Consider the following 27,882-nt stretch of genomic DNA (forward strand, 5'->3'; position numbering starts at 1 on the left):
AACAGGCTCCAGGTTCTGAGTTGTCAGGACAGAGCCCAACATGGGGCTTGAGCTCACAAACCGAGAGATCTTGACCTGAGCCGAAGTCAGACACTTAACCTACTCAGCCACTGCGGTGCCCCTAGGATTAGAACCTGATATTTTAGATGGCCGTTATATTCAGACTACTTCAGTGAGCAATTAGGTAGAGTACTCAGGGCGGTCCAGGCACATTATTTGAAGAATAATTAGCCTTAAAATAATCACTGCTTGAGACCTGCCTAACAAATCATAAAAGGAAAAACCCAAAAGGATCGAAATGTTTCCTAGTATCCCAGAATGAAGCTGAAGATGACTTAGAGAAATGAAAGATATCTAGTACTTAACAAGATAAAAATCAAAAGGTCTGGCATCCAGTCAAATCAATAAGAAAATATCCATAATGAGAAGAATTGATCTTTAAAAGAAACCAAACCAGAACTGACACAAACATTAGAATTAGTACAGAAGGGCATCAAACCAGTTATAATATTTCACATATTCAAAAAGTTAAGTGGAAACATGGAAGGTACAGAAGACCAAAATCAATCTTCTAGAGATGAAAACTGTAGTTTTTGAGATGAAAAAATATACTGGTTGGGATTAACAACAGGTTAGACAATGCAGAAGAAAAGATTAAGTAACTTGAAAACAGCAGTAGAAAAAACAACTGAGTGTTTAATTTTTTTTTTTTTTAACATTTATTTATTTTTGAGAGACAGAGTAAGCACGCGAGCAGGGGAGGGGAAAAGAGAGAAGGAGACACAGAATCCGAAGCAACCTCCAGGCTTTGAGCAAGCAGTCAGCATAGAGCCCGACGCCGGGCTCAAACCCACAAACCATGAGATCGTGACCTGAGCCGAAGTCACACACTTAATCGACTGAGCCACCCAGGTGCCCCAAAGCAACTGAGTGTTTAAACTTGACAAATTTGTAGCACTAAACCACTTATATTAAAAAAAAAAAAAACAAAAAAACAAACAAAAACAACCTCATCAAATCAGTGACCTCAGTTTCCACTATAAGAAACTGGAAAGGAAAAGCAACTTAAACCCAAAGTAAGCACAAGAAAGAAAATAATAAATATCCAAGTGGAAAATAGTAAACAGAAATAGAAACAAGGAAACAGTAGAAAAACATCAATAAAACTAAAACTTGATCTCTAAAACCAATAAAATTGATCTCAGGCCAGTCGATTATTAAGAGAGAAGTTACAAATTACCAGTGTCAAGAATGAGAGAAGTGGCATTACTATATTCTACAAATATTAAAATGGGTAATAAATATTATGAACAACTTTATGCCAATTAACTCAAAAACTTAGATGAAACAGACAAATTCCTGGAGAGACACAAATTACCAAAGATCACTAAAAAAAAAACAAACAAAAAAAAACAAACAAAAATAGATAACCTGAAGAATATCTATTGGAATAATTGAGAAGAAAATTGCAGGCCCAGATGGCTTCACTAGTGATTTCTGTCAACATTTTTAGGAGTAAAAAATACCAGTTCTACACAAAACTCAAAACTCAAAGTGGAAAAATCCTTCCATACTCATTCTAGAAGCTACAATTAACATGATATGAAAAATAGATATACATTACAAGAAAATTCTATATAGACCAATATACTTCACAAATACAGGTTTAAAAATTCTAAACAAAATTTTAACAAACTGAATCCAACAGTATTTCGAAGGATAATTCTGGTCATAATTCATCATGACCAAGTGGGATTTATCCCAGGAATGTAAAATTGTCTTTAACATTTGTAAATCAATCAGTGTAACTTCATCATATTAGTAAGCTAGCAGCAATTGACAAAATCCAACATCCATGTCTTAATTAAAAGAAGAAAAACCTCAGCAAAGAAGGAATAAAAGGGAGTTTAAAGGACGTCTAGGGAAAATCTACAGCTAACATTATATTTAGTGATGAGATACTGAATTATTTTTTCTTAAAATCAGGAGCTAGAAAAGGATGCTCACTCTCAAAACTTCTATTCATTGTTGTATTTAAGGTTCTAGCCAGTGCATTCAGGCCAGAAAAAGGAAGAAAAGGCATCTCAGTTGGAAAGGAAAAGTAAGCCTGCTGTTACTCATAGATGACATGATCATCTATCTAGGAAATCTATCCAAAAGCCTACTAGAAATAATGAGTGAGTTTGACAGGGATGCAGGGTATGAGATCAATATGCAAAAAAAAAAAAAAAAATTCTATACTAGCAATGGGCATTGGGAAATTGACATTTAAAAAGCACCATCTATAATAGCAACAAAAAATATGAACTACACTGGGATAAATCTGACAAAAAATATCAAAGACCTGTACATTGAAGATCACAAAACACTGAAAGAAATTTTTAATGACATGAATAAATTGAAATATGTACTTTGTTCATAGGTCAGAAAATTCAATATTGTTAAAATACCAGTTTTCCCAAAATTGATCTATATTGAGGCAATCTCAAACAAAATACCAGTAGCATTTTTTTTTATAAGAATTGATAAGTTTATTCTAAAATTCCTATAGAGATTCATGGGACCTAGAATAGGCAAAACAACTCTGAAAAAGAATAAAGTTGAAGGACTTACACCACCTGGTTTTAGGAGTTATAATGCTACGGTGATAAAAAGAACATGATACTGACATCAAATTAGATAAATGGATCAATGTAACAGAATATAGAGTTCAGAAATAAACCCTCATATATATGGACAATTGATTTTTGATGAAGGCAATACACCTGAGAAAGGAGTGCCTTTCCAACAAATTACGCTGGAAAAATTGGAAATTAAAATTAAAAAAAAGAACTTTAATTCGTGCCTCACAATATATACAGCATTTGATTCAAAATGAATCATAGACTTACATGTAAATCCTAAAACTATACAACTTTTAAAAGGAATATAAGAGAAGATTTTTGTTAACTTGGGTTAGGCAAAGATTTCTTAGCTACAACACCAGACTCACTGCCCATAAAAGAACAAATTGACAACTTCAACAAAATGTAAAACTTCTGCTCTTCAATGACATTTAAGAAATAAAAAGATAAGCCACAAGCTGGAAGAAAGCCTTGACAAAACATATATCCATAAGGGACTTAAATCCAGAATATGTAAAAGAGTCTGTAAAAGTCCTCAGAAAGTAGATAAAACAACCCAATAAAAACGTGGGCAAAGTATTTGAACAGATGCTTCACCATGAAAAGATGTTCAATATTCTTAGGCCTTACAGAACTGCAAATTATAACCACAATGAGACACCATTAAACACTTACTAGAAAGGCTGTAAAAAGAATACCATGCCACGTTCTCACAAGGATGTAAAAGGTCTACACTGCTTCAGTACACCCACTTTGGAAGACAGCTTAGAAGTTTCTTAAAAAGTTAAACATTCATAAACCAAAGACCCAGCCATTCTGCTCTTAGTTTTTTAACTCAAGAGAAAAGGAAATTATATTCATAGCTATTTTATTTGCACTAGCCAAAAAACCAGAAACTACCCAAGTGTCCATCAACAGATGAATGAAAAATCAAATTATAGTATATCCATACAGTAGAATACAACTCCACAATAAAAAAAAAAAGTGAACTGTTGATAACACTATTATGAATGAATCTAACAATAGTTAATTTGCTGTTACTAGATGTAGAAAGATATCATAGGAAATACAAACCTAATTTAGATTTCACCAGCATCACTAGAAATTAAAATTAATCATTCTAAATAGTAAATTTAATCATAGGTAAATCCTTACTTTTTTTAATAATTTTTTTTTTAATTTTTTTTTCAACGTTTATTTATTTTTTTGGGACAGAGAGAGACAGAGCATGAACGGGGGAGGGGCAGAGAGAGAGGGAGACACAGAATCGGAAACAGGCTCCAGGCTCTGGGCCATCAGCCCAGAGCCCGACGCGGGGCTCGAACTCACAGACCGCGAGATCGTGACCTGGCTGAAGTCGGACGCTTAACCGACTGCGCCACCCAGGTGCCCCTTTATAATTGTTTTTAAGTTCATTTATTTATTTTGAGAGAGACAGAACATGAGCAGGGGAGGAGCAGAGAGAGAAACAGAATCTCAAGCAGGCTCTGCAGGGTCAGCATGGAGACTGACAAGGGGCCTTGAACTCACAAAACTGAGATCATGACCTGACCTAAGCCAAAATCAAGAGTCAGAAGTTCAACCGACTGAACCATCCAACTTCCCCAGTAAAATCCTTATTTAAGCACAAGCAAAAAATCTACAGATACTATTTAATAGTTTTGTAATATATACTTTTTTAATATCAGTGTTTCTCCCCAAATCTTAATACTGAGACTGCAGACTCTAAGAAATCCCTGTTAACCTTCCTTTAAAGATAATCTATTCATATTGTTGATCTCTTGATAAGTAATTTCTGTATTTTATAATTTGTTTCATCTTTAATTGTGTGAAAGGAGTTTTTTCTCTAATTTTAGTGTTTATATCATTGAGTGTCTACTCTTGGCCCTTTATATGTTGTTCATTATCTTTAATCTTGATAACATTCCTGAGGGTAAGTGTTATTATCTTTTCTTTTTATTTATTTTTTTTAAATTTTTTTTTCTCAACGTTTATTTATTTTGGGGACAGAGAGAGACAGAGCATGAACGGGGGAGGGGCAGAGAGAGAGGGAGACACAGAACCGGAAACAGGCTCCAGGCTCCGAGCCGTCAGCCCAGAGCCCGACGCGGGGCTCGAACCCACGGAGCGCGAGATCGTGACCTGGCTGAAGTCGGACGCTCAACCGACTGCGCCACCCAGGCGCCCCTATCTTTTCTTTTTAAAGTTGAGGAAACCAGTTCTTTGAGAGATTGATTTGCATAAGATTCCTCTGTGAGTAAAAGGCGGAGATGAGAATCAAACCCAAGTCTATGTGGTTCCAAAGTTTATACTGGTTCCAAACAGTCATTTCTCCACTATAAGTGACTCTTCATTTATAACTATAATCTGTTTGGTTTTTTTTATATTTCTTTATATTTATCAAATTGTAAGCTTATTAAGCACCAAATAAATTCAGAATTCTAAACCATAATTTTAAAATAAACTTTAAAATGCATATCTTTATACTGTCACTCATTTTATGTCATATTACTCTTGATTTAGCATAAAAGACACTCAAATGGTAGCTGTTTGCCATTTTTTGTTGTATCAATTTAATAAATATAGTTTAAATGGGAATCTGTATAGCACAGTATAAAAATGATTGGAAATCACCTTTGTTATATCATCTAATATAAATTTGAATTAAATAATCATTATCAGTTTCTATGGTGAGTTTTAACAAGTTTGTTTTATTGACTAAAGGAAATTTTACATTCCAGTTGTACTCCACTTTGTAGAAATTTGGAGGAAAGAAAACTAAAACATATAGGTTTCAATCCACTTCAACATTGTAGGTGAAACTGTGTTATATAGTGTTAACAGTTCTCTCTTCCGTTTATAATCTGGTTGGAGAGACAATATTAATATGAATATGTTTAAAAGTAAAGTCTTTGGACATTCATCGTTAACTTTCTTAGCCCAGCCCTAAGGAAATCAAAAAATACATACTTCATTTTCAACTATAATAGTGTAAAATCAGATACAGCAGAACTCCTACCTGGAACCAATAATGTACTTGTCTTTTTTATCATAGCTACTTCTCATCAGTGGGCAGAAGTGCAGCCTCCAAAGTTCACTATAGTTTTATCTTGCTTTTAAAGCTTCCCGGAGCTGCCTTATAAATAATGTTGCTGCTTTCCTTCTTTTATAGAACTTCCTCTTCCCTCTCTATTTATCTACAAAATCATTAATAGGTCAGCAACCTTTCTTGTCTCCTGAGGTAGTTTTACCATTTCTGTGCTCTGAAGAGTAGTGACAGTAATTTCAGACAAGGCAGAAAGAAGCCTTTCAATCTCCCTACCAGAATTCTGGAGTTCCAGGTGTATGTTGGCATAATTCTTTTCCTGGGCTATATTTATGAAAACAGAAGTTGATGTGTCTTTCTAAGTTATTAATTTTCTGACTCAGCTGAAAGTGATAATTCCAAAATCATGTATCATCATTACACTAAACTTCTCATCTTACTAGTAGCTTTTCTTCTTTCTAATGTAGGAAGACCTAATTATTAATCCAGTTATCAATTCTTGATATTAAGAATTAAGGGATAATGTTGTCATAAAGATTGGAATCCTCTTACAGTTTAAGCAGGAATATCATCTTTGCTTGAAGTGTGATGAAAATAATCTAGACAAAGTAGCAAACAGCAAGTTCATTTTAGTCAATTTAGTCTTAACTGTTTGACTAAGTATGTACTAGATCTGATCGCTTGAAATATGCTCATTAATTGTTTCTGAATCTCAACAGGTAATGTTATAAGCTTAAGTTGCAGAATTTGCAGTGATGGTTTTGTGAATTATAGTTTAGTCTCCCTGTAACTTTACCAATTACAATTTGTTTTGATTTTAAAGGAGATGTTGGGCGAACTCTTCACTCCTGTAGAAACACCTGAAGCACCAAACAGGGGATTCTTTAAAGGCTTATTCGGAGGTGGTGCACAATCTCTTGATAGAGAAGAACTGTGTAAGTTGACTGATTTAATTTGGATATTATATCTGTAAAACTGAAGCATTCAAGCCATGTAGGCTTTTCTTACATGCATAAATTATGTTCACCTTTTTCTCTTTGTCACAACAATTAATATATCCATGTTTTTAGCAAAAGGACATTTTTTTTGGTCATTCTAACCAGTATCGGGAATATATTGCTCAGGGAACCAAGATCAGAATAGGTTTGGGTGGTTAAAAATGAATATTCACAACTTAATGAATAATTTAGAAAGGATTTTCTTTATTTTCATTAAATATGATCTTTTATTATTTCAATTCTATTATTAACTTTATTTGGTGACCTTAACTTTGAAAAAGTGTTTTACCTAAACATTTATCTTAGGAAACCTCTAGTACTATTCTCATTGCAGTAAAAAGTTACTTAAAATAGCAAAATCTCCTTCATTTATTACCTTCCACATAATTGGCACAGAGTAGAAATTGGTCCTTGAATGAGCTAATGAATCCTTGAATGTTTGACCTTTCTTTCAAATAGCTGTTATCTATCCTTATTTTTTTTCCTTTTATTCTCTTTCTGTTTTGCAAAGATAACGTTAGAATTTTCCTTTTGTGCTTGCTTGACTAATTAGAAAAACTATAAGATTAAATATCATTAAGTTGCAGTGCAGTGCAATTTAACTTTCAGGACTTCTCCAGATGATCATTCATCTTGGTGCTGGGAATCAGTCAGTTTTAGTTCATTGTGAAAAATGAAGACTGTTCTTCAAGCTATGGGCAGCTGATAATTTGGAATAACAGTCTCACCAAGGATAATTGATAGAGTAACACAAAATTTTAAAAATGTATTTTTTTTAATTCTTTAAAATATCAAAGAGCTAATGGTATAGTAAAGAACACTATTCATAGGGAAGGATGGGAACCCAGAGTGCTGAGCCTAAAAAACTGAAGCCAATCTTCCTCTGGAGTGCTTTGCTAATCTGAAGCAGGAGGCTGAGATACTAAACTGTGTTCATATGAGCTAGGCAGGCTCCTAGAACAGGCAAGGATGGGATCTTTTTTTTTTTTTTCCCCTTTTTTTACAGTTTTTACTTTCAATTTTTTTTAATTCAAATTTTAGTTAGTATATAGTGCAATATTGGTTTCAGAAGTAGAATTCAGTGGGTGCCTGGGTGGCTCAGTCAGTAGAGAGTCTGATTCTTGATTTCAGCTCCAAGTCATGCTCTCAGTTTTGTGGGTTCAAGCCCCACATCGAGTTCTGCACTGGCAGCACAGAACCTGCTTGAGTTTCTCCCTCACTCTCTCCCCTCCCCTGCTCACAGTCTCTCTGTCTCCCTCAAAATAAATAAATGTTTAAAAAATAAAAAATAAAAGAATTCAGTGATTCATCACTTACATAGAACACCCTCTGCTCATCACAACAAGTGTCTTCCTTAATACCCATCACCCATCTAGCCCATCTCCCACCCATGTCCCTCCATCAACTCTCAGTTTGTTTTCTGTCCTTAAGAGTCCCTTGTGGGTTTTTTTCCCTTTCTTCTCTTCCCCTCTTTCCCGTATGTTCAGCTGTTTTGTTTCACATCAGTAAAAATTATATATTTGTCTTTCTCTGAAAGATTTATTTCACTTAGTATAATACATTCTAGTTCCATCCAAATCATTGCAAATGGCAAGATTTCATTCTTTTTGATGACTGGGTAATATAACATTATATATATATATATATACGTACATATATGTATATATATATACACATATATATATGTATATATATATACGTATATATATGTATACACACACACACACACACACACACACACACACCATGTCTTCTTTATCCATTCATCAGTCAATGGACATTTGGGCTGTCTCCATAGTTTGGCTATTGTTGATAATGCTGCTGTATAAACATCGGCGTTCATGTGCCCCTTCAAATCTGTATTTTTGTATCCTTTGGGTAAATACATAATAGTGCAATTGCTAGATTGTAGAGTAGTTCTATTTTTAGTTTTTTTGAGGAACCTCCACACTGTTCTCCAGAGTGGTTGCACCAGTTTGTATTCCCACCAGCAGTGCAAGAGGATGAGGATGTGGAGAAAGGGGGATCAACACCTGTTGCTTCTTGTGTGATTCATTTTAGTCATTCTGACAGATGTGAGGTGGTATCTCATCATGGTTTTGGTTTCTATTTCTCTGAGTATGAGTGATATTGAGCATCTTTTCATGTGTCTGTTAGCCATCTGGATGTCTTCTTTGGAAAAGTGTCTATTCATGTCTTCTGCCCATGTCTTAACTGGGTTACTTGTTTTTTGGTTGTTGATTTTGTTAAGTTCTTTATAGATTTTGGATACTAATACTTCATAGATACGTTGTTTGCAAACATTTCCTGTTCTGTAGGCTGCCTTTTACTTTTGTTGATTGTTTCTTCACTGTGCAGAAGCTTTTTATCTTGATGAAGTCCTCATAGTTCATGTTTGCTTTCATTTCCCTTGCCTTCAGGGACATGTCTAGTTAAAAGTGCTACGGCCTAGGTGAAAGAGGTTGCTGCCTGTGTTACTCTCTAGATTTTGATTGTTTCCTGGCTTACATTTAGGTCTTTCATCCATTTTAAATTTATTTTTGTGTATGTAAGAGAAGGTGATCTAGTTTCATTCTTCTGCATGTTGCTGTCCAGTGTTCTCAGCACCATTTGGTGAAGAGACTATCTTTTTTTCCATTGGATATTCTTTCCTGCTTTGTCAAAGATGAGTTGATTATATAGTTGTGGGTCCATTTGTGGGTTTTCTTTTCTGTTGCATTGATCTATGTGTCTGTTTTTGTGCTAGTACCATATTGTCTTGATGACTACAGCTTAGTAACATAGCTTGAAATCTGGAATTGTGATGCCTCCAGTTTTGTTTTTCTTTTTGAGGATTGCTTTCGTTATTTGGGGTCTTTTGTGGTTCCATACAAATTCTAGGATTGTTTGATCTAGCTCTGCAATAAATGCTGGTGGTATTTTGATAGGGATTGCTTTAAATGTGTAGATTGATTTGAGTAGTATAGACATTTTAACAGTGTTCTTCCAATCCATGAGCATGGAATGCTTTTTCATTTCTTTGTGTTCTTTTCAGTTTCTTTCATAAGTCTTCTATAGTTTTCAGAGTACAGATCTTTTACCTCTTTAGTTAGGTTTATTCCTAGGTATCTTGCTGTTTTTGTGCAATTGTAAATGGAATTGATTCCTTTATTTCTTTTTCTGTTGTTTCATTATTGGTGTACAGAAATGCAACAGATTACTGCACATTGATTTTACATCCTGCAACTTTGCTGAATTCATGTACTAGTTCTAGCAATTTTTTGGTGGAGTCTTTTGGGATTTCTACATAGAGTGTCATGTCATCTGTAAATAGTGAAAGTTTAACTTCTTCCTTGCCAGTTTTTATGCCCTTTATTTCTTGTTATTGTCTGATTACTGAGACTAAGACTTTCAATACTATGTTAAATAAATAGTAATGGTGAGAGTGGGCATCCTTGTCTTGTTCCTGTCTATAGGGGAAAGGCTCTTAGTTTTTCCCCATTGAGGATGATATTAGCTATGGGTATTTCATATGTGGCATTTGTGATGTTGAGGTATGTTCCATCAGTTCCTACTTTGTTGAGAGTTTTTATCAAGAATTGATGCTGTATTTTGTCAAACACTTTCTGCATCTATTGGCAGGATTATATGGCTCTTATCCTTTCTTTTATTAATGTGGTATATCAAATTGATTGATTTGTGAATATTGAACCAACCCTGCAGCCCAGGAGTAAATCCCTTTTGATCACAATGAATTAGTCTTTTAATGTACTGTTGAATTTCATTTGCTAATACCTTGTTGAGAATCTTTGCATCCAGTTTCATCAGGGATATTGGCCTGTAATTTTCCTTTTTAATGGAATCTGGTTTTGGAATCAAAATAATTCTGGCTTCATAGAATGAGTTTGGAAGCTTTCCTTCCATTTCTATTTTTTGGAACAGTTTAAGAAGAATAGGTATTAACTCTTCTTTAAATGTCTGGTAGAATTCCCTTGGGAAGACCACCTGGCTCAGGATTCTTGTTTGTTGGGAGATTTTTGATTACCGATTCAATTTCTTTGCTGGTTATGGGTCTGTTCAACCTTTCTATTTCTTCCTGTTTCAGTTTTGGTTATTTGTGAGTTTCCAAATTCCAAAAAAAAAAAATGGAATTTGTCCATTTTTTCCCAGATTGCACAGTTTGTTGGAATATAATTTTTCATAGTATTCCCTTATTATAATTGTTTATATTTCTGTGGTGTTGGTTGTGATCTCTTTTCATCCATGATTTTATCTACTTGGGTCCTTTCTCTTTTCTTTTTGATAAGTCTGGCTAGGGGGTTATCAATTTTGTTTATTCTTTCAAAGAACCAACTCTTAAGTTTCTTTGATCTGTTTTACTGGTTTTGTTTCTGTCATTTATTTCTGCTGTAATTTTGTTTGTTTCCCTTCTGCTGGCTTTCGGCTTCATTTGTTGTTTCTTTTCTGTCTCCTCTAGGTGTAAGGTTAGATTGTGTATTTGGGACCTTTCTTGCTTCTTGAGATAGGCCTGAATTGCAGTATAGTTTTCTCTTAGGACTGCCTTTGCTTCATCCCAGAGGATTTGAACTGTCGTGTTTTCATTTTCATTTGCTTCCATGTATATTTTCATTTCTTCTTTAATTTCCTGGTTAACCCAATCATTCATTCTTTAGTAGGATGTTCTTTAACCTCTATGTATGTGAAGACATTCCAAAATTTTTTTTGTGGTTGATTCCATGTTTCATAGCATTGTGATCTGAAAATATGCATGGTATGATCTCGATCTTTTTGTACCTGTTGAGGGCTTATTTGTGACCCAGTATGTGATCTATTCTGGAGAATGTTCCTTGTGCACTCGAGAAGAATGTGTATTCTGCTGCTTTAGGATGAAATGTCTGAATCTATCTGTTCAGTCTATCTGGTTTAATCTTGTTACAGTCTTTATTTTAAAATCTAGTTTGTCTGATACAAGGATGGCTACTCTTTCTTTTGACATTCATTAGCATGATAGATGAGTCTCCTGTAACCAGCATATAGATGGATCTTGTTTTGTTTTGTTTTTCCATTCTAATACCTATGTCTTTTAATTAGAGCACTTAGTCCATTTACATTCAAAGTAATTATTGAAAGATACGAACTTAGTGCCATTATGTTGCCTATAGAGTTGATGTTTCTGGTGATTTCTCTGGTCATTTGTAGCCTTTGTTGCTTTGGTCTTTTTTTTTTTTTTTTTTCTTCTCCACTCTAAGAATACCCCTTAAAATTTCTTGCAGGGCTGGTTTAGTGGTCACAAACTCCTTTAGTTTTGTCTGGGAAAGTATCTCTCCTTCTATTCTAAATGACAGCCTTGCTAGATAAAGGATTCTTGGCTGCATATTTTTCCTATTCAGCACATTGAATATTTCCTGCCACTCCCTTCTGGCCTGCAAAGTTTCAAGGGACAGGTTTGTTTCTGGCCTTATGTGTCCACCCTTGTAGGTTAAGGACCTTTTGTCCCTAGCTGCTGTCAGAATTCCCTCTGTATCTTTGTATTTTGCAGGTTTCACTGTGATATGTCATGGTGTTGACCTGTTGTTCTGTTTTGTTTTGTTTAAGGTGAGTCATCTGTGCCTCTTGGACTTGGATGTCTGTTTCCTTCCCTAGATTAGGGAAGTTCTCAGCTAAGATTTGTTCAAATAAACCTGCCCTTTTTCTCGCTCTTCTTCTTCTGGGACTCCTATAATACAAATACTGTTTCACTCTGTGGAATAACTAAGTTCCCTAAGTCTCTCCTTGTGATCTAATAGTTTTCTTTCCCTCTTCCTTTCAGTATCATTATTTTCCATAATTTTATCACCTATCCTCTCCTCTGCTTCTTCAGTCCTCATCATGACTGTATCGAGTAGGTTTTGCGTCTCAGTTATAGCATTTTTCTTTCAGCCTGACTAGCTTTTAGGTCTTTGATCTCTGTAGCAAGGATTTCTCTTGTGTCTTCTGTGCTTTTTTCAAGCCCACTAGTAGTGTTATGACTGTTGTTCTAAATTCTTGTTCAGATATATTGCTTATCTCTGTTTTGAGTAAGTCCCTGGCTGTGATTTCTTCTCAACATTTCTTTTGGGAAGAATTTCTCCATCTTGTCACTTTGGCTTAGTTTCTGTCTTTTGCATGTTTTGAAAGTATGTTATGTTACCTGTATCTGAGAGTAATGCTGTATTATAAAGGGGTCATATACTGTCCAGGGCCTAGCACTTCAGGAAGTTTTTCTGGTATATGCTGTGTGCACTCTGCTGTTGTGTTTTGGCTGCTCTTTCCCACTGGTCAGTCCTCTATAGGAGTCCTCCTTACCTGCAGTGGGGAGTACTTGAGCCTTTAACTAGGTGTGCTTTGATTTGTTTGTTAAAATAAGCCTGAAAAATAAGGGGGGAAAAGCCTGATCCCAAAAAGGAAAGGAAGAGGAATGGGAAAAAAAACAGATAATGAAAAAATTATAAGCCTGATTCCAAAGAAAAAGAAGTGAAAAAAGGAAGAAAAAGAAAAAGAAAAAAAAAGAAGAAGACTGATCCAATTAAAAAAGAGAAAAGGAAATGGAAAAAAGCAAACAAAAAACGATGAGCCTGATTCCAAAGGAAAAAAAAAGAAGAAAAAAAAAAAAAAAAGTAAGCCTGGTCCTGTTTTCATCAGATCTGCAGGTGTATTGAAGCACCTCATTTTCAGTGCACTTGGTGCAGGGGGGGTGCTGTCTGTGCTGGTCTCCTGGAGGAGAGGCCTGCTGCATTGATTGGCTCAGAATCACTGTCTTGCCCCAGTAAATGAACAGTGGCCAGGCACAGTGGGTGGGGGTCTGGTGTAAACTGGTCCCACCTCCACTGGGGGCCACCGTGTTGCTCTCTGATGTCCCACTGCGTTGGTGTTTTGGGGATAATGACACCACCCAGTCTCTTGTCCCCAGATGGGGGATCTCACACTCTCTGCTGTTCAGGCAACCCTCACAGAATAGCAAGGGCAGTCAGCTCACCCTGCATCACAGCTGTCCTGCGTTTTTCTTTGGCACACACCTGGGATTCAAAACTCAAAATCCTAAAGGATCTGGCACCGCAGCCTTTCCATGCTGCGTCTGATGTCCCTTGTCTCCAAAAGACAATCCCATGCCTGCACAGTGCACGGAATCTATGGTGCAGCACCACTAAAAGCAGCAACAAGGTTATATGCCCTCTGGGTGTACCTCTGTCCCCTGCTGATGAAGGCACCTTTTGCTGGTGCCTACAGGTCTTTTGTCCTTGGAGAAGCAATATAACCTCTTCCAAAAGTAGTCCAAGAAGGGGACTGTTCTCTCCCAGTGCGCCCCAGCTCAGGAGATACCTACACCACGCTGTGTACTCCGGGGCCAGCTCCCTCCTTCTCCCCAGGAATGTGCACCACAACTCTGCTCTGGAGAAAGTTGCACACTTCAGAAACCTCAGAGTGTGAGCTCCGTGTGCTGTTTGCAAAAACAAACAAACAAACAACAACCTGTGACACTCCTTCCCCAGTCCATGGTCCAGAATGGTTTTCCTCTTGTGCAAACCCAGTGTCACACTGTCTCAACCCGTCTCTCTTTCTCTCCCTTTTGTCTTCCATGGAAAGGATTCTTCCATGCACCACCATTTTTCTCTCCCCCAATTCACTTCCACGCACCTGCCACACTGTCTCCCTCCAACCATGGAGATCCTTCTGCCAGTTCATAGATCAATTTCCTGGGTATTCCAGGTGATCTGACTCAGTACAGCTCTGTTTGAGGCACAAGGAAAGCTCAGGGTGCCCCTACTTCTCTGCCATCTTCACTCCTCTCAAGACTGGGGATCTTATTAAACAACTTCTCTTTGCAAGGAACCAAAAGGCCACAGCTTAAGACTAAAGGTGATCTGGAAATAAATTAGCCCTCCTACACACAGACAGATTAGCTTTAAATTATCTGAGTGTACCAGAAAACTTTCAACCTTATTTAAGTATTTTTGCAGACTGCTCAAGTGCTCAACATCTGGCAAAAGCAAATGAAAATGTTCTCTAATGGAAGGTTACATATTGCAAATCCTCAAATTATTTCTAGAAATAATTTTCAAATATGTCATCCAAGTTAACCAGCAACACTAGTGACCAACACCATGAACAATGAAACAGAAAAAGCAGAAACAGAATCACAGATACTTCAAATATTAGAATTATCAGACACAAACTATAAAATAGTTATGTATATTATGTTTGTAAGCATAAGTACCATGCCTGAACATTTTATCAGATAACTGAAAATTATAAAAATCAACACAACAAATGTATAAACTAAAATGAAATTCTAGAACTGAAAGATTCAAAAACAGAAATTAAAAGCTGAGTAGATAAATTTAACCACCAGTTTTACACAACTGAAGAGAGAATTACATAGCTTGAAAATAGGCAAAATAAATGATCCAGAATGTAGCACAGAGAAACCAAAAAGATGTAAAATACAAAGAAGATAAAAGAAATAGAAGTTGCAGTGAGAAGTTTTAACAAGTGTTTAGACTTCTCAAGAAAGAAAGAGGAAAGAATGTGAAGAAGAAGCAATATATAAAGACATATGGTTGGAAATCTCTCATAATTGATAGACGATACCAATTCACACAGTCAAAAAACCTAATGAATTCCAAGGATATTTTTTAAAAAATTCACAGCTATATATGTCACATGAAAATAGAGTATATCAAAGACAAAAAAGAAAATATTTGAGGTGGCTAGAAGAAAATGAGGTATCCTTTAACAAGCTATATACTGATTTCTCAACAACCAAAGATAATGGGATGATCTTCTGTATGTTGACAGAAGACAGTACTTAATGTAGATTTCTATACTCAAAGAAAATAGCCTTCAGGAATGAGACATTTTTAGGCAAATAAATGAATAAGACTTGCCACCACACTAAAGGAAACTCTAAAGGCTGTACTAATCCTCCATGGAATGTCAGAGATGCAGGAAACAATGTTTTGGAAAGAAAGTAATAAGTTCATGCATAAATATAATGAATATAATCTTTACAACTGTAAAGCAAAGTCTTATGGTATGTGTATACAATATACAAACACAAAGAAAAATAGTACACTCATAAAAAATACACAAATACACAAAAAATCATATAAAATCAAGAGAGTCACAAAGAGTAATTGAATTTAAGGTGATCTGAGATGACGCATTTTTAAAGAGATTTTTTAAGAGTATCTAACAGTTTTTAATAAGCTAAGGATGCATGTTATAATTTCTTTTTTTTAATATTTATTTTGAAAGAGAGAGAGAGTATGTGTGTGTACAAGCAGGGGAGAGACAGAGATAGAGGGAGAGAAAGAATCCCAAGCAGGCTCCATGCCATCAGCACAGAGCCTGACACATCTTCTGAACTGTGAAGTCATGACTTGAGCCAAGGTCAAGAGTCAGATGCTCAACCAAGTGAGCCACACAGGCACCCCAATCTTTGCCTTTTAAATTAAGGGCATAATTACTATGGTTATTCATATTTAAGTCTGCCATCCTTTATGTGTTTTCTATTTATCCCATCCGTTTTGTGCATTCATTGAGTGCACCTTATATATTTCTTTTAATGTTTATTTATTTTTGAGAGACAGAGCATGAGTAGGGGAGGGGCAGAGACAGAGGGAGACACAGAATCTGAAACAGGCTCCAGGCTCCAAGCTGTCAGCACCGAGCCCGACGCGGGGTTTGAACTCATGGACAGCAAGATCATGACCCAAGCCGAAGTTGGACGCTCAACCGACTGAGCCACCCAGGTGCCCCATACCTTATAATTTCACTAAAAAATATATTTAAAAAAATTCATATAACTATTAGAAGAGAGAGACCATTTCCCAATCATAGTGGGAACTGCTAATATGCCTATTGATTGAGATACAAAAGCAGACAGCAGTAAAGTCAGTAAAGGATATAGAAGGCATGAACAAAACAATTAATGAAATTAAAACTAATGAAGAGATACAGAACATTGCAGAATACATTATTTTTAAGCACAGACAGAATGGTCATAAAATGTATTTGTAGAGAAATTACAGATGTATGCTGAATTATTTTGAGTAAAATGTCATAATGTCTATAATGAATTTTAAATATTCAAAAATTTTACATATGGACACTCATATGTCAAAAAATGTTACCTATTACCAAAATTAGATAATGAGTATATGGATGTTTTTTATACAGTTCTTGTACTTTCCTTTATGTTTGAAACTTCCATTTTAAAAACTTGTTTTTTTTTTTTAAGTTGACCATGTGTTAGACAGTTTTTTAAAAATTAAATTTCAAAGGATTAAAGTTAATTGTTTGTGATCTAATCACAATGCAGTTATGCTTGTAATTAGTAACAAAGCTAATTTTAAATGCCATGTTTGAAAATTAATACAGTTTTGAATAACCCATGTGTCAATTCATAATCATTGGTAAGCATCTAAAGCAATATTGATATTTATAGGGGCGCCTGGGTGGCTCTGTCAGTTAATTGTCCGACTTCAGCTCAGGTCATGATCTCGCAGTTCATGAGTTCAAGCCCCATGTCAAGCTCTGTGCTGATAGCTCAGAGCTTCGAGCCTGATTCAGATTCTGTGTCTCCTTCTCTCTCTGCCCCTCCCCTGCTTGTATTCTCTCCCTTTCAAAAAATAAATAAACACTTAAAATGTATATATTGATTAGTATATATACAATATTATTAAGAAAAGAAAACATAAAAGTGAGTGAACTGAACAGCTGTCTCAAAAAGATAGAAAACACAGCATTTAATAAACCAAAGAAAATAGAGGATAATAAGACAGTAATGACTTAGTAAATAAATACACAGTAGAAAAAAATCAACCAAATCAAAAGTTGATTCTTTAAAAATCTGATAAAATTGATAAATTTCTGGTGAAACTGAGCAAGAAAAAAGGAAGGCACAAGTAAACACTATGAGAAATAAAAATAAAAAAAAAAAAAAAGAAAAAAAAAGAAGATAACAAAGGATAAGAGGATGTAATCGCCCTAAAGGATCAAAGATAGCAACTTTGTTGCATCTATTTTTCTGAAGCCACATCTCTCTCTCTGCCCATAGCTAGGAAAAGCTCTTTGCTTGTGATTACATTGGGTTTACCTGGATAATCTATTTCTAGGTCCTTAACTTAATCATATCAACAAACTTCCTTTTCCTATGTAAGGTAACAATCACAGGTTCCAGGAATTAGATTATGGTCATCTTTGAGAGGAGTGGTGGACATTATTCTACCTACCACAATCATATTAAAAAAAAAAAAAAAAAAAAAGGTCAAATACTTAGATATACATCTTAACAGAAGATGTTTAGGACCTCTATAGGGAAAATAGAAAATTATAGAAGTTTGTTGAAAGAAGTTAAAGACCCAAATAATATATATACATATATATCTGTATATGTTATATGCATTTATGTATATGTTATATATATATTTTATATGTGTATGTTTTATATTTTTATATATATGTTATATATGTATATATAAATTATAAACAAGTTCAGCAAGATTGCAAGGTACAAGATCAATGTAAATAATCAATTGCTTTTCTTCATATACTAGCAGTGAAGAAACTGAAAATTTAATACAGTTCCATTTCTGATAATATCAAAAAGATAAAGTACTTAGGAATGATTTAACAAAAGAAGTGTAAAATGCACTAAAAACTTAAAAACATCATTTAAAGAAATTAAATCATAGATAAGTGGATTGACATCCTATGTTCATGGATTGGAAGATTTAATATTGGGAAGATGGCCATGCTCCTCAAGTTGATCTGTGCATTCAACACAATCCCTGTCAAAATCGCAACTATTTTTTTTGAAGAAAGAAAGAAACTGTTCCTAACATTTACATGGAAATGGAAAGGATCCAAAACAGCCACATATACACAAAAATTGTTCAAAGAAGAAAAAAGATGGAGGACTCACACGTTTCAATTTGTAAATTTACTACAAAGCTATAATCATCAAGATAGTGCAGTAGTGGCATAAGGACAGGTAATATAGATCAATGGAATAGAATTGAGAATCCAGAAATAAATCCATACATGTATGGTTAATTGGTTTTCTACAAGAATGCCAAGAAAATCCAAAGGTGAAAGAATGGTCTGTTCAACAGATGGTGGGGACAACTGGATATCCACATGCAAAAGAATAAAGTTGTTTCCCCACCTCATACCATACATAACTCAAAATGGATCAGTGACCTTAATGTATGAACTAAAACTGTAAAAGTGATAGAAAAAAGCATCGGTATAAATATCTGTGACCGTAGATTAGCCAGCGGTTTCTTAGATGTGACATCTAAATCACAAGCAACCAAAGAAAAAAATAAATTGGATTTCATTAAAATTAAAAATCAAAGAACGCTGTCAAGAAAATGAAAAGACAACCCACAGATAGTAATAAAATACTACAGATCCTATATGTGACAGATCTGGAATCTGGTAAGAGTCTAGTATTTAAAATATATAAAGAATTCTCACAACTTAACAGTAAAAGAAAAATAGCCCAGTTTTTAAATGGGTTTGAATAGACTTTTCTCCAGACAAAATATACAAATGGCCAATAAACATGAAAAGATATACATCATCACTTGTCATTAGGGAAGTGGAAATCAAATAAATGCCACTTCACACTAGAATGGCTGTCATTGAAAATCTGTTCAATAATAAATGTTTGCAAGGGGGGTGGGCAGCTAGGTGGCTCAGTCCATTAGCTGTCTAACTTTGGCTCAGGTCATGATCTCGCAGTTCACGAATTCCAGCCCGACATCATCGGGCTCTCCAATGACAGCTCAGAGCCTGAAGCCTGCTTCCGATTCTGTCTCTCTCTCTCTCTCTGCACCTCCCCCGCTTGTATCTGCTTTCTCTCTCTCTCAAAAATAAATAAAACATTAAGAGATTTAAAATAAATGTTTGCAAGAATGTGGAGAAATTGAAAATCTCCTACATTGCTGGCAGAAATATAAAAATGCTGTAATCTCTCTGGAGAGCTGAAAGTCCCTCAGAAAGTTAAAACATGACTCAACAATTCCACTCCTTGATGTACACCCAAGAGAATTGAATATATATGTTCACACAAAAACTTGTACAAATGTTCATTAACAGCTGTTCATAATAGCCAAAAAGTAGAAACAACTCAAAGGTCCATCAACTGATGAACTGCTAAAATGTCATATATCCATTCAATCGAATATTATTCAGTCATTAGGAGGGATGAAGTACCAATGTGTGCTACCACATGTTGGGCCTTGACAACATTATTTTAAGTGAAAGAAGCTGGATACAAAGACCACATATTGTATGAATCCATTTATACGAATGTTCAGAATAGTAAAATTTATAAAGACTGAGTAGATTGTTGATTGCCAAGGACTGAGAAGAAGCAGGAATGGAAAGTGACTCCTAATAAGGATGGGGTTGTTTTTTGGTGTTGGTTTTTTTGTTTTATTTATTTTTTTGAAGTCATGAAAATGTTAGGAATTAGTGATGGTGGTTAAACAACCTTCTAAATAAACTAAAAGTTACTGAATTATTCAGGGGCAAATTTTATGGTATGTGAATTATATTTCCAGCGAAAGAAATGTATGCTGAGGGAAGAGGGGAAATCTGACCTCAGTCTTTAACATAATGTAAGACTTTTACAGTAACCTAGATATTAGGGAATCAAGGTCTGGATTATGGAGGGAAAGGAAGCAGTGAATTCCTGAGATCTTTTGAAGGGAAAAAAAATTGGTCTGTTTGCAAGTGACAAGATAAATGGAGAGAAAGAAAGAGATTCAGCGTATCTACACTTTTGGAGACTAAAGTAGAATAATAAATGAATTCTGCATTTTCCTCTACTTCTAAACCTAAGCACAGTATTTAAAGGATGAGAAAGCATGGAAGAAACTAAATCAAATCTGTATGTTTAATTTATCTTTAATTTTTTGCACACCTAAGTAATTTTTACTGTTATGTAAACTAGTATCAGTATACCTATTATTCATTGCAAGAAAGAATTATTAGTACCTTTTTACACAAGTTTTGTGACATAAACTAGTATAGAGGACACTATTAATGTACATTCTGTTTTTACATGTTTAAAAAACTAAAAAATTATTAAAATCATTATGAAAAACATAAAGTGAATATATACATATTTCAATTTATTGTCAATATCAACCTGAAAATTGTGTTTTAATGTTATCATGTATACTAATATCATATATATTAATAAAATTTTCATTTCTTAAGTTACTCTTTCATTTATCAAATCATTCAGTTGGAGAATCGTCCTCAGGAAAGGCTTCAAGGAGTCTTGCACAGCATATCCCTGGCCCAGGTGGCATCGAAGGTGTGAAAGGGGCGGCATCTGGAGTCGTCGGTGAATTAGCACGAGCCAGGTTGGCCCTAGATGAAAGAGGGCAGAAGCTTGGTGATCTGGAAGAAAGAACCGCAGCTATGTTGTCTAGTGCAGATTCGTTTTCTAAACATGCTCATGAGGTATGTCTAGCAGACAAATATTTAAACAAAATAATCTAGGTGAAGCAAGTATGAAAATTGTTTTTTTTTTTTCTTTTAATAGCTATTATATTTCTACAGGAGCAGACAAATATTTAAACAAAATAATCTAGGTGAAGCAAGTATGAAAATTGTTTTTTTTTTTTTCTTTTAATAGCTATTATATTTCTACAGGAGAACTTTCATTTATTCTCTGTACAATCAAGTTCCTGATTCTTGCCACCAGAGGGAACCACGACAAGGATATGTCTCAGTAGCCTTTGTTCTCTTACTGAAGTTTATAAATTTTGAAGGAACCTGCTCACCTTCAGGCTTTTTGTAAATTTTGTAAATAAAACCAATGGCTTTGCAACTGTTTTTAGAGAATGCAGAAGGCTCAGATGTTACTACTAATTTCTAGAAAAGGAAATAATTTGCCTCTCTTGATTCTTTAGATCTAAGTAACTAAAATTGGCAACCATTTTTATTCAAGTAGACAATACTAAATCTGTCTGTAGACCAATTCATCCACAGGGCTAATGAGATGGATTTTTACAATGAATTCATCTTGATGAATTCAGAAATCATGGTGGATCTTAGAAACAGATACTTTAAGAAGGGACCCCTAGCTGGCCTTCTTACAAATATGCTTTATTGGCCAGCATAAGAACACTTAAAAAATTGGATTTAAAGGCCCCTTCGGTAGACTCTACATCTTCATTTTGACACATAGTCTGCCTGTCCTTGATGCTTTCCACTGGGCTGCTGTACACATTGAGTTCCTAGCCTAGCCCTTGAGGACGTTTTTAGTTTGTTACCTGAAGAAACCTTATTAAAATTATTTTTATATTTGAATAACCAATCTATCAGCAGTAGCTCTTTAAATTTTTCATTCAAAAGTCATCTTTTCCTTGCTCAAGAATGCTGACATCTGGAATGCGTGAAAGAGGTAACTTGACCTGGGAGAGATTTGTCCAGGGCTTCAAAGAGATTTGGAGATGCTTTCACAGTGCTGACACACACCTCAGATACAGGCTCGTGACCTTCAATCTAGGTCAAGAATTTTGTTGGCATAACCCTGCATCTGACTGCGATCTCTAATGCATATAACACTTGAGCTGATTTCACAATATCCACACTCTAAATATTTAGCCAAGAGCTTTGTCTCAAACTGTTAGCTTTTCCCTTGTACCAAATGTTGTTTGTGAGCCGTATTTAAGAGTCTGTGAAGACAATACATTGAGGTGGTTAAGCTCATGGGTTCTTGTATAAGACTATGTGTGCTGAGATACCAGTTTCACTTTTGTGTTACCTTGGGTAACCCATATGAGCCTCATTTTCTTCCTTTATAAGATAAGGAAAATAATAATCTCTAACCCATAAAGTTGTGAGAACCAGATGAAGTCGTGTCAGGAAAGACTGCTGTATAGTGCCTAGCTCAAGACTATGGGCTCAGGAAATTTCGGATGGGAGCAAGAGTAGTGTTTCCAACCTCTCATTCCCCAGGTTCTTTAACCTCATTTTGAATTCAAACCAGAGAACTGAAAATTACTTTATTTGTAAGGTATTACCTTAGGTCACCAAAGAATCTACTGAGCCAAAGTTGAATTATGTCCCATCTCTAAGAAATAAGAGGACCTTCTGGGCTACAGTTCTTAATGGTTACGGTCTTTTTTTTTTTCCTCTAAATGGAACAGTTCCTACTGCTTTCTATATAAAATTATTTGAAGTAAGCAACATAGTAACACTGTAGAACCCTTCCGAATGATATATTTTGGAAAAACATAGCAATGATTTATAACATAAATGTTGTCATTCTGGCATTTTTTAAAAATGTTTTTCGTGTTTTCTCCCCTCTAGATGATGTTGAAATACAAAGACAAGAAGTGGTACCAGTTCTGACAGCTAGAAATCCAACTAAGTACAACGTCAGCCAGAAGGAAAAAGAATTTTCCTTTTTTATTTTATCGGTTTCACTTTAGGAAAGTTAACATTAAAGGGATGTTCGTCACTGGATACTGCTCTTTCCTAGCACAATCACGCACTGTTTTCCCTCAGTCATGTGGCTTTAACTGAGGAGGAGTGTCCACAGACACTCAAAGTGGAGTCTATGGTGTGTGCCAGCTCTGAGGTGACGGTTTGGGAACTAAGCAGGTCACGTGTTACAGACGAAGAAACAAAGGGGGATGTCGAGGAGACCTGGCAGGGACTATTCCTGGATCATTCCTGTATTAAACTTGCATATGCCAAAAGAGTCTGTGCTGTCGTATCTGCCTTCAGTGTTTGACCTCTTTGAGGGAGAGGCAATAAGTCAGAGGTCCTGAAGCTGAAATAGTTATGTTTGTGTCACTGACTGAATTATGAACCGCTGTCTTGGACTTTCCCTTCCTTAAACAGACTGGTCATCAGTATCATTAGTGAAAAAGAAACAAACTGTTTGTTACCATATCTTTAGACAGATAAGCTGAATGGTGGGCTTTAAATAATAAAAACATACACATAGTTGACTTGTGTATGGGCTACTCTTGGATTCTTGTTATTGTATATTTGTGTTTAGTCCATATTTTGTCAAAAGCAAAACAAGGTGATACATCACTTTTCATTGAAAAGAAAAGTGTAGAGCATGACTGAACTGCTCATCATTCTGGGAGTTTCCATGTAGTGGCTATACAGTGTGGAAAGTGAGAAAAACCTCCATTGTGGTGAGGAGAATACTTCAATGTCCCTTGTCCTTGTTCTCATTAATTCAGCTAAAGGTGGATTTGACCAAAATAGTTACTGGTTACCTTTGTAGAAATGTTGAAATTGGCTAAATTTTTAATTTTGCTTGAATTTTTATAAAATGTTTAACCAAATGTACCTTTGCATTATTTAATTAAAATTGCTTAAAAAAAAAGTTTCTTTATTTCACTAAAATGCTCAGCTCCCTTTTTAAAATGCCCTTTATTTGCTAACAGTTCCAGTACACCCAGGTGATGAGCCAATTAAATCTTAGTGCACATGCTGTCGCATGGAAAATTACAAGCATCTCTTGTCAATAATTATCTATATAAGAGTCTAGTCTGATGACCTACAAAATATTTTCTGTAGAAATATACTATAAATCTGTACATGTCCTTTCAAGGTTTTAAAAAGCCAAAAGGAAAGGAAAATATGTGCATTTTGGTAACTAAATTATTTCTGTATTGGAGTATAATACAAATGAGACCGTCAGTGGACAATAAATGATTGGTTCCTAGAAGAGCATTACAGACAGGAACGAGATGGCTTGGAAGGAAGTAATCTCATAATGCAGGCTCATCTGAGATTATTACCGATTGTTCTTAAGGCAACAAAGGAGGAGCAAAATAGAAGCATTACACTTACTGTTAATAAAATTTAAATATTTTCTTCTATAAAAAATTGCTTAAAACAGTTTTCCTTTTTTCTGTAAGAGAGAATCAGAGCACAAATTGATAGCAAACTTGATGGTTGTTTTGCTATCCCATAGGATCATTAAAGGTATACGTAGAACACCTTAATTTCGCACAGTCTGTTAGGCGTTTTTTCCTCTTGGTTATTTTCATTAATAAAGCTTTTATGTTTACATTTTTATAATGTGCACTATGGGATACAAAAGTTTACATTAAAATTTACTTTAAATATCATTATGGAGGGACTAAATATATGTGATAGAGATAATTGATCAAGCCAAAACATTTCAGAAGTCATTTTCAAAAGTTTTTGAATTTGTAGAAAATACCTACAGATAACATATTTCTGTTTAGTTAATGTCAGCTATATGATGAACATTCAGGAGTTTACAGATGGCTTAATTTGTATCCTGTATTATCTAATAAACCCCTTGTTCCATGATCTGTCACAGGAAGTATTAGGCCCTTTTTAAAGGTACAGTTTTAAGAGTGTCCTCAATTATATCAACAGTGAAAGGATTTGAAGTTGAGAAGCGTTAAGTAAAGTAATAAACTGACGATTCCCCATTTCGTAGAAGGGCATATTAGCTCCAACTGTTTAATTTGCTGTTATTTTGTGTTAATTGTACATCAACTTTATTTTTACTGTCATTTTTCCTGTTGTATATAAAATGAGCTAATCCTGTAATTATTTTCAAATAGAGAAGTAGATACATTTATCGGAGATGGACTTTATAAGAAAATGTTAAATCAATATTTTGAGTTATTTTATTTCATTTTTAAATCTACAGATTATGCACAGCAAACTAGAAACTCACTTAGGATTAGAAGGCTTGAAGTATTTTTGAGAATAGGAAATAGCTTCTCTGAGTTATACTTGATTCAGTCTGTAGATAAGAGACAGTCTGCAGTAATAACTAACCCAGGGAATTTATTGTAATTTGAGAGAGAACATCTCTATTTTTTTTCTTTTTAAGCGCAAAAAGTAACAGTCACCAGCAAGCCAGGATTTCAGGAAAATAAACCAAAAAAAAAAAAAAAAAAAAAGTCAAAAATATTAGAAAAGTGAAAGATGTGTGTGTGCTTCCTCCATACCTCCATATCCTCATTTGAGGACATTATTCTTTGTTTCATGTGTCTTTGGCTCTAAAGCCATTGAAGTATTCATTGATTAGCAGTTTGTCAATAGGAAGTTGTTTGCCTTATGTGCCATATATCCAGTTCACTCTTCAAGCTAAAATTCATATGTATTTGCTTAAAAAGTTATTTGAAATCTTACACTCTGACAAATTCTGTGTATTACATCCATTTGAAGTTTTGCATCATCTTAATCCCCTGGGTTTGCATTTCATTTGTACGGAGCGTTTCCAAAAATGGTTATTGATCTGAGCTGTTATTAACTTCTTAATTCAATTTTCTTTATGGATGTGAAAAAATGCTGCTACCTGTCTATGTTATGTGTGGTATATCCCAGTTTAAATACAGTACTTTCTAGTAAAGAAAGAAGCTTTTCTTTTGCTTAGAACTTCTTAATTGTAGGTTTCTCTGAAGTTATTCCTGTAGATTTGTGAGTGTTATAAACAAGTCTGAAAGTGTTACACATTTTTAGGTTACAGGGGGTGGTGGGGAGACAGCTGAGGGAATGGAAAACACGTGGTAGACCCCACGGAGTACAAAGTTTTACCCTGAGTTCCATATTCCATATATGTTTTGCTTAAGGCATTTTCTCATATGACATTAGAAAAGCTATATCCAAAGGTAAATTTTTTGTGGCAAAGATTTATTTTACATTTTAACTTTGGGGATTTCGTTTATTTGTTTTTGCAAAATAAAGAGCACTGAACTTTAAACTTGAATTTTTTCTGCACTTTTTTAGGTAATGAAAACTTTTTATTATCAGTTAATCCACATTTCTCAGTTAAAATCAAGTGATACATATGTATAAAACATACCAAAATCATGACTATGCTGCTAGCTGCACCTTAAATAATTAAACTGATCATAGTCTTAAAACCTTTAATAGGGCTTTATATAGTTTTCAATTATAAAAAAAATAGTAAGATCATTTGCTGTACGTTTCAGTGTTCTAGGTCTTAAATATTGCAACACTTTCAGATTTGTTTTCAGATCATACAGTAACATGTTATATTTATACATATGGCTAGAGAATATACTTTTAATTTTAAAATAAAATTTTTATAAATGTACTCTTTAATTTTAAAAATGGTGAACTTGTTAAGTTTAAGTCGAAGTACTTAAAAAGTATGTATATTATCCATACAAAAAGTTATGTTTTACGCTTATAATAAGAAATATTGGTATCTCATATCGAGATACAATTAATTTTAAAGAATCATACATTATTCAAACGTCTTCACACATTGACAGGAAAGAAAATCATTACTATGGTTTAAAAAAAACCCTCTATTGAGCATTTTCAAATATTAATTTTATTTTGGGGAAAATGCCCACAACAATAATTGCAAGATCTTTCTCACTAGCTGCAGCTTGCTGTTGGATGCCTACCTTAACTATTGTTTTAAAATATATATATATTTAAAATAGTTTTCCAGGTATTTTCTTCTACCTTTTTTAAAAATAAATTTCCAAAAATGAAAACAGAGTTTATGTATTTTTGTCAATGAAGGTTTTTATTTTGTAGTTTATAGAATTTGTTCCTTATCAGTTTGATACTTGATCAATATTCCTAGACTTTTTAATCTGTATTTACTTTGAAAAAGAGCACTTCTCTATCTTAAGTGTCCACCTTTTTTTCTTTTCCCTTTTAGAGTGTTTGTTCTCTTGGATTGAAATTTATGCCCATAAGTGATTTTTTTTCATTTGCAAATGAATGTGAAGATACTGTTTACAGCTTTTGTTAATTACACTTTTCATCACGGATCAATTTCTTGTAAAGTGCTATGGGGATTATTTTTCCTGTGAATATTAGTGATCTTACTGCCACAGGAGTTTTAAAGGTTCTGTGGACAGAAAATGGTTGTAACAACAACAACAACAAAAATTAAAGGGAAAACTTTAGTTTACCTTTCTCAGCTGAATTAAATGGTTTTAATAACTTCCCAATTATCAGGATTCTCACATGGCTTTCTTCAGTTACTAATACAGTCTTAAACTACTAGGCACAATTCATTTGCAAATCGAGTGCAGTCCAGGACTACATGTGATTGCTTTTTATTGCACTCTTTACATCAGAAAAATCATGAATGTCAGTTTTGCCAGTATTTTGCAATGAGGATCATAGTTATCAACATTTTTATAGTGTATGAGATGTAAATAAGTCAGTATTCATTTACTGAAGGTTG

The 27,882-nt window shown here is 34.6% G+C and overlaps 1 protein-coding gene across 4 annotated transcripts in view; it reads left to right on the forward strand.

Moving 5' to 3' along the window:
• The window catches only part of STXBP5 (syntaxin binding protein 5), a 168,418-nt gene extending 141,236 nt beyond the window's left edge, over positions 1–27,182 (forward strand). For all 4 annotated transcript variants that reach the window (XM_086708080.1, XM_086708081.1, XM_086708082.1 and 1 more), the window contains 3 exons: positions 6,494–6,605; positions 20,929–21,149; positions 23,007–27,182. In XM_086708080.1, the coding sequence (XP_086564206.1) occupies positions 6,494–6,605; positions 20,929–21,149; positions 23,007–23,048 (375 nt within the window). In that variant the 3' untranslated portion in view covers positions 23,049–27,182. The remainder of the gene's footprint in view (positions 1–6,493; positions 6,606–20,928; positions 21,150–23,006) is intronic.
• Positions 27,183–27,882: the final 700 nt, after the last annotated feature.

The sequence above is a fragment of the Puma concolor genome, chromosome B2, assembly GCF_028749965.1.
Source record: "Puma concolor isolate L17-30 chromosome B2, mPumCon1.1.hap2, whole genome shotgun sequence".
In the NCBI taxonomy this organism is placed as follows: Eukaryota; Metazoa; Chordata; class Mammalia; order Carnivora; family Felidae; genus Puma; species Puma concolor.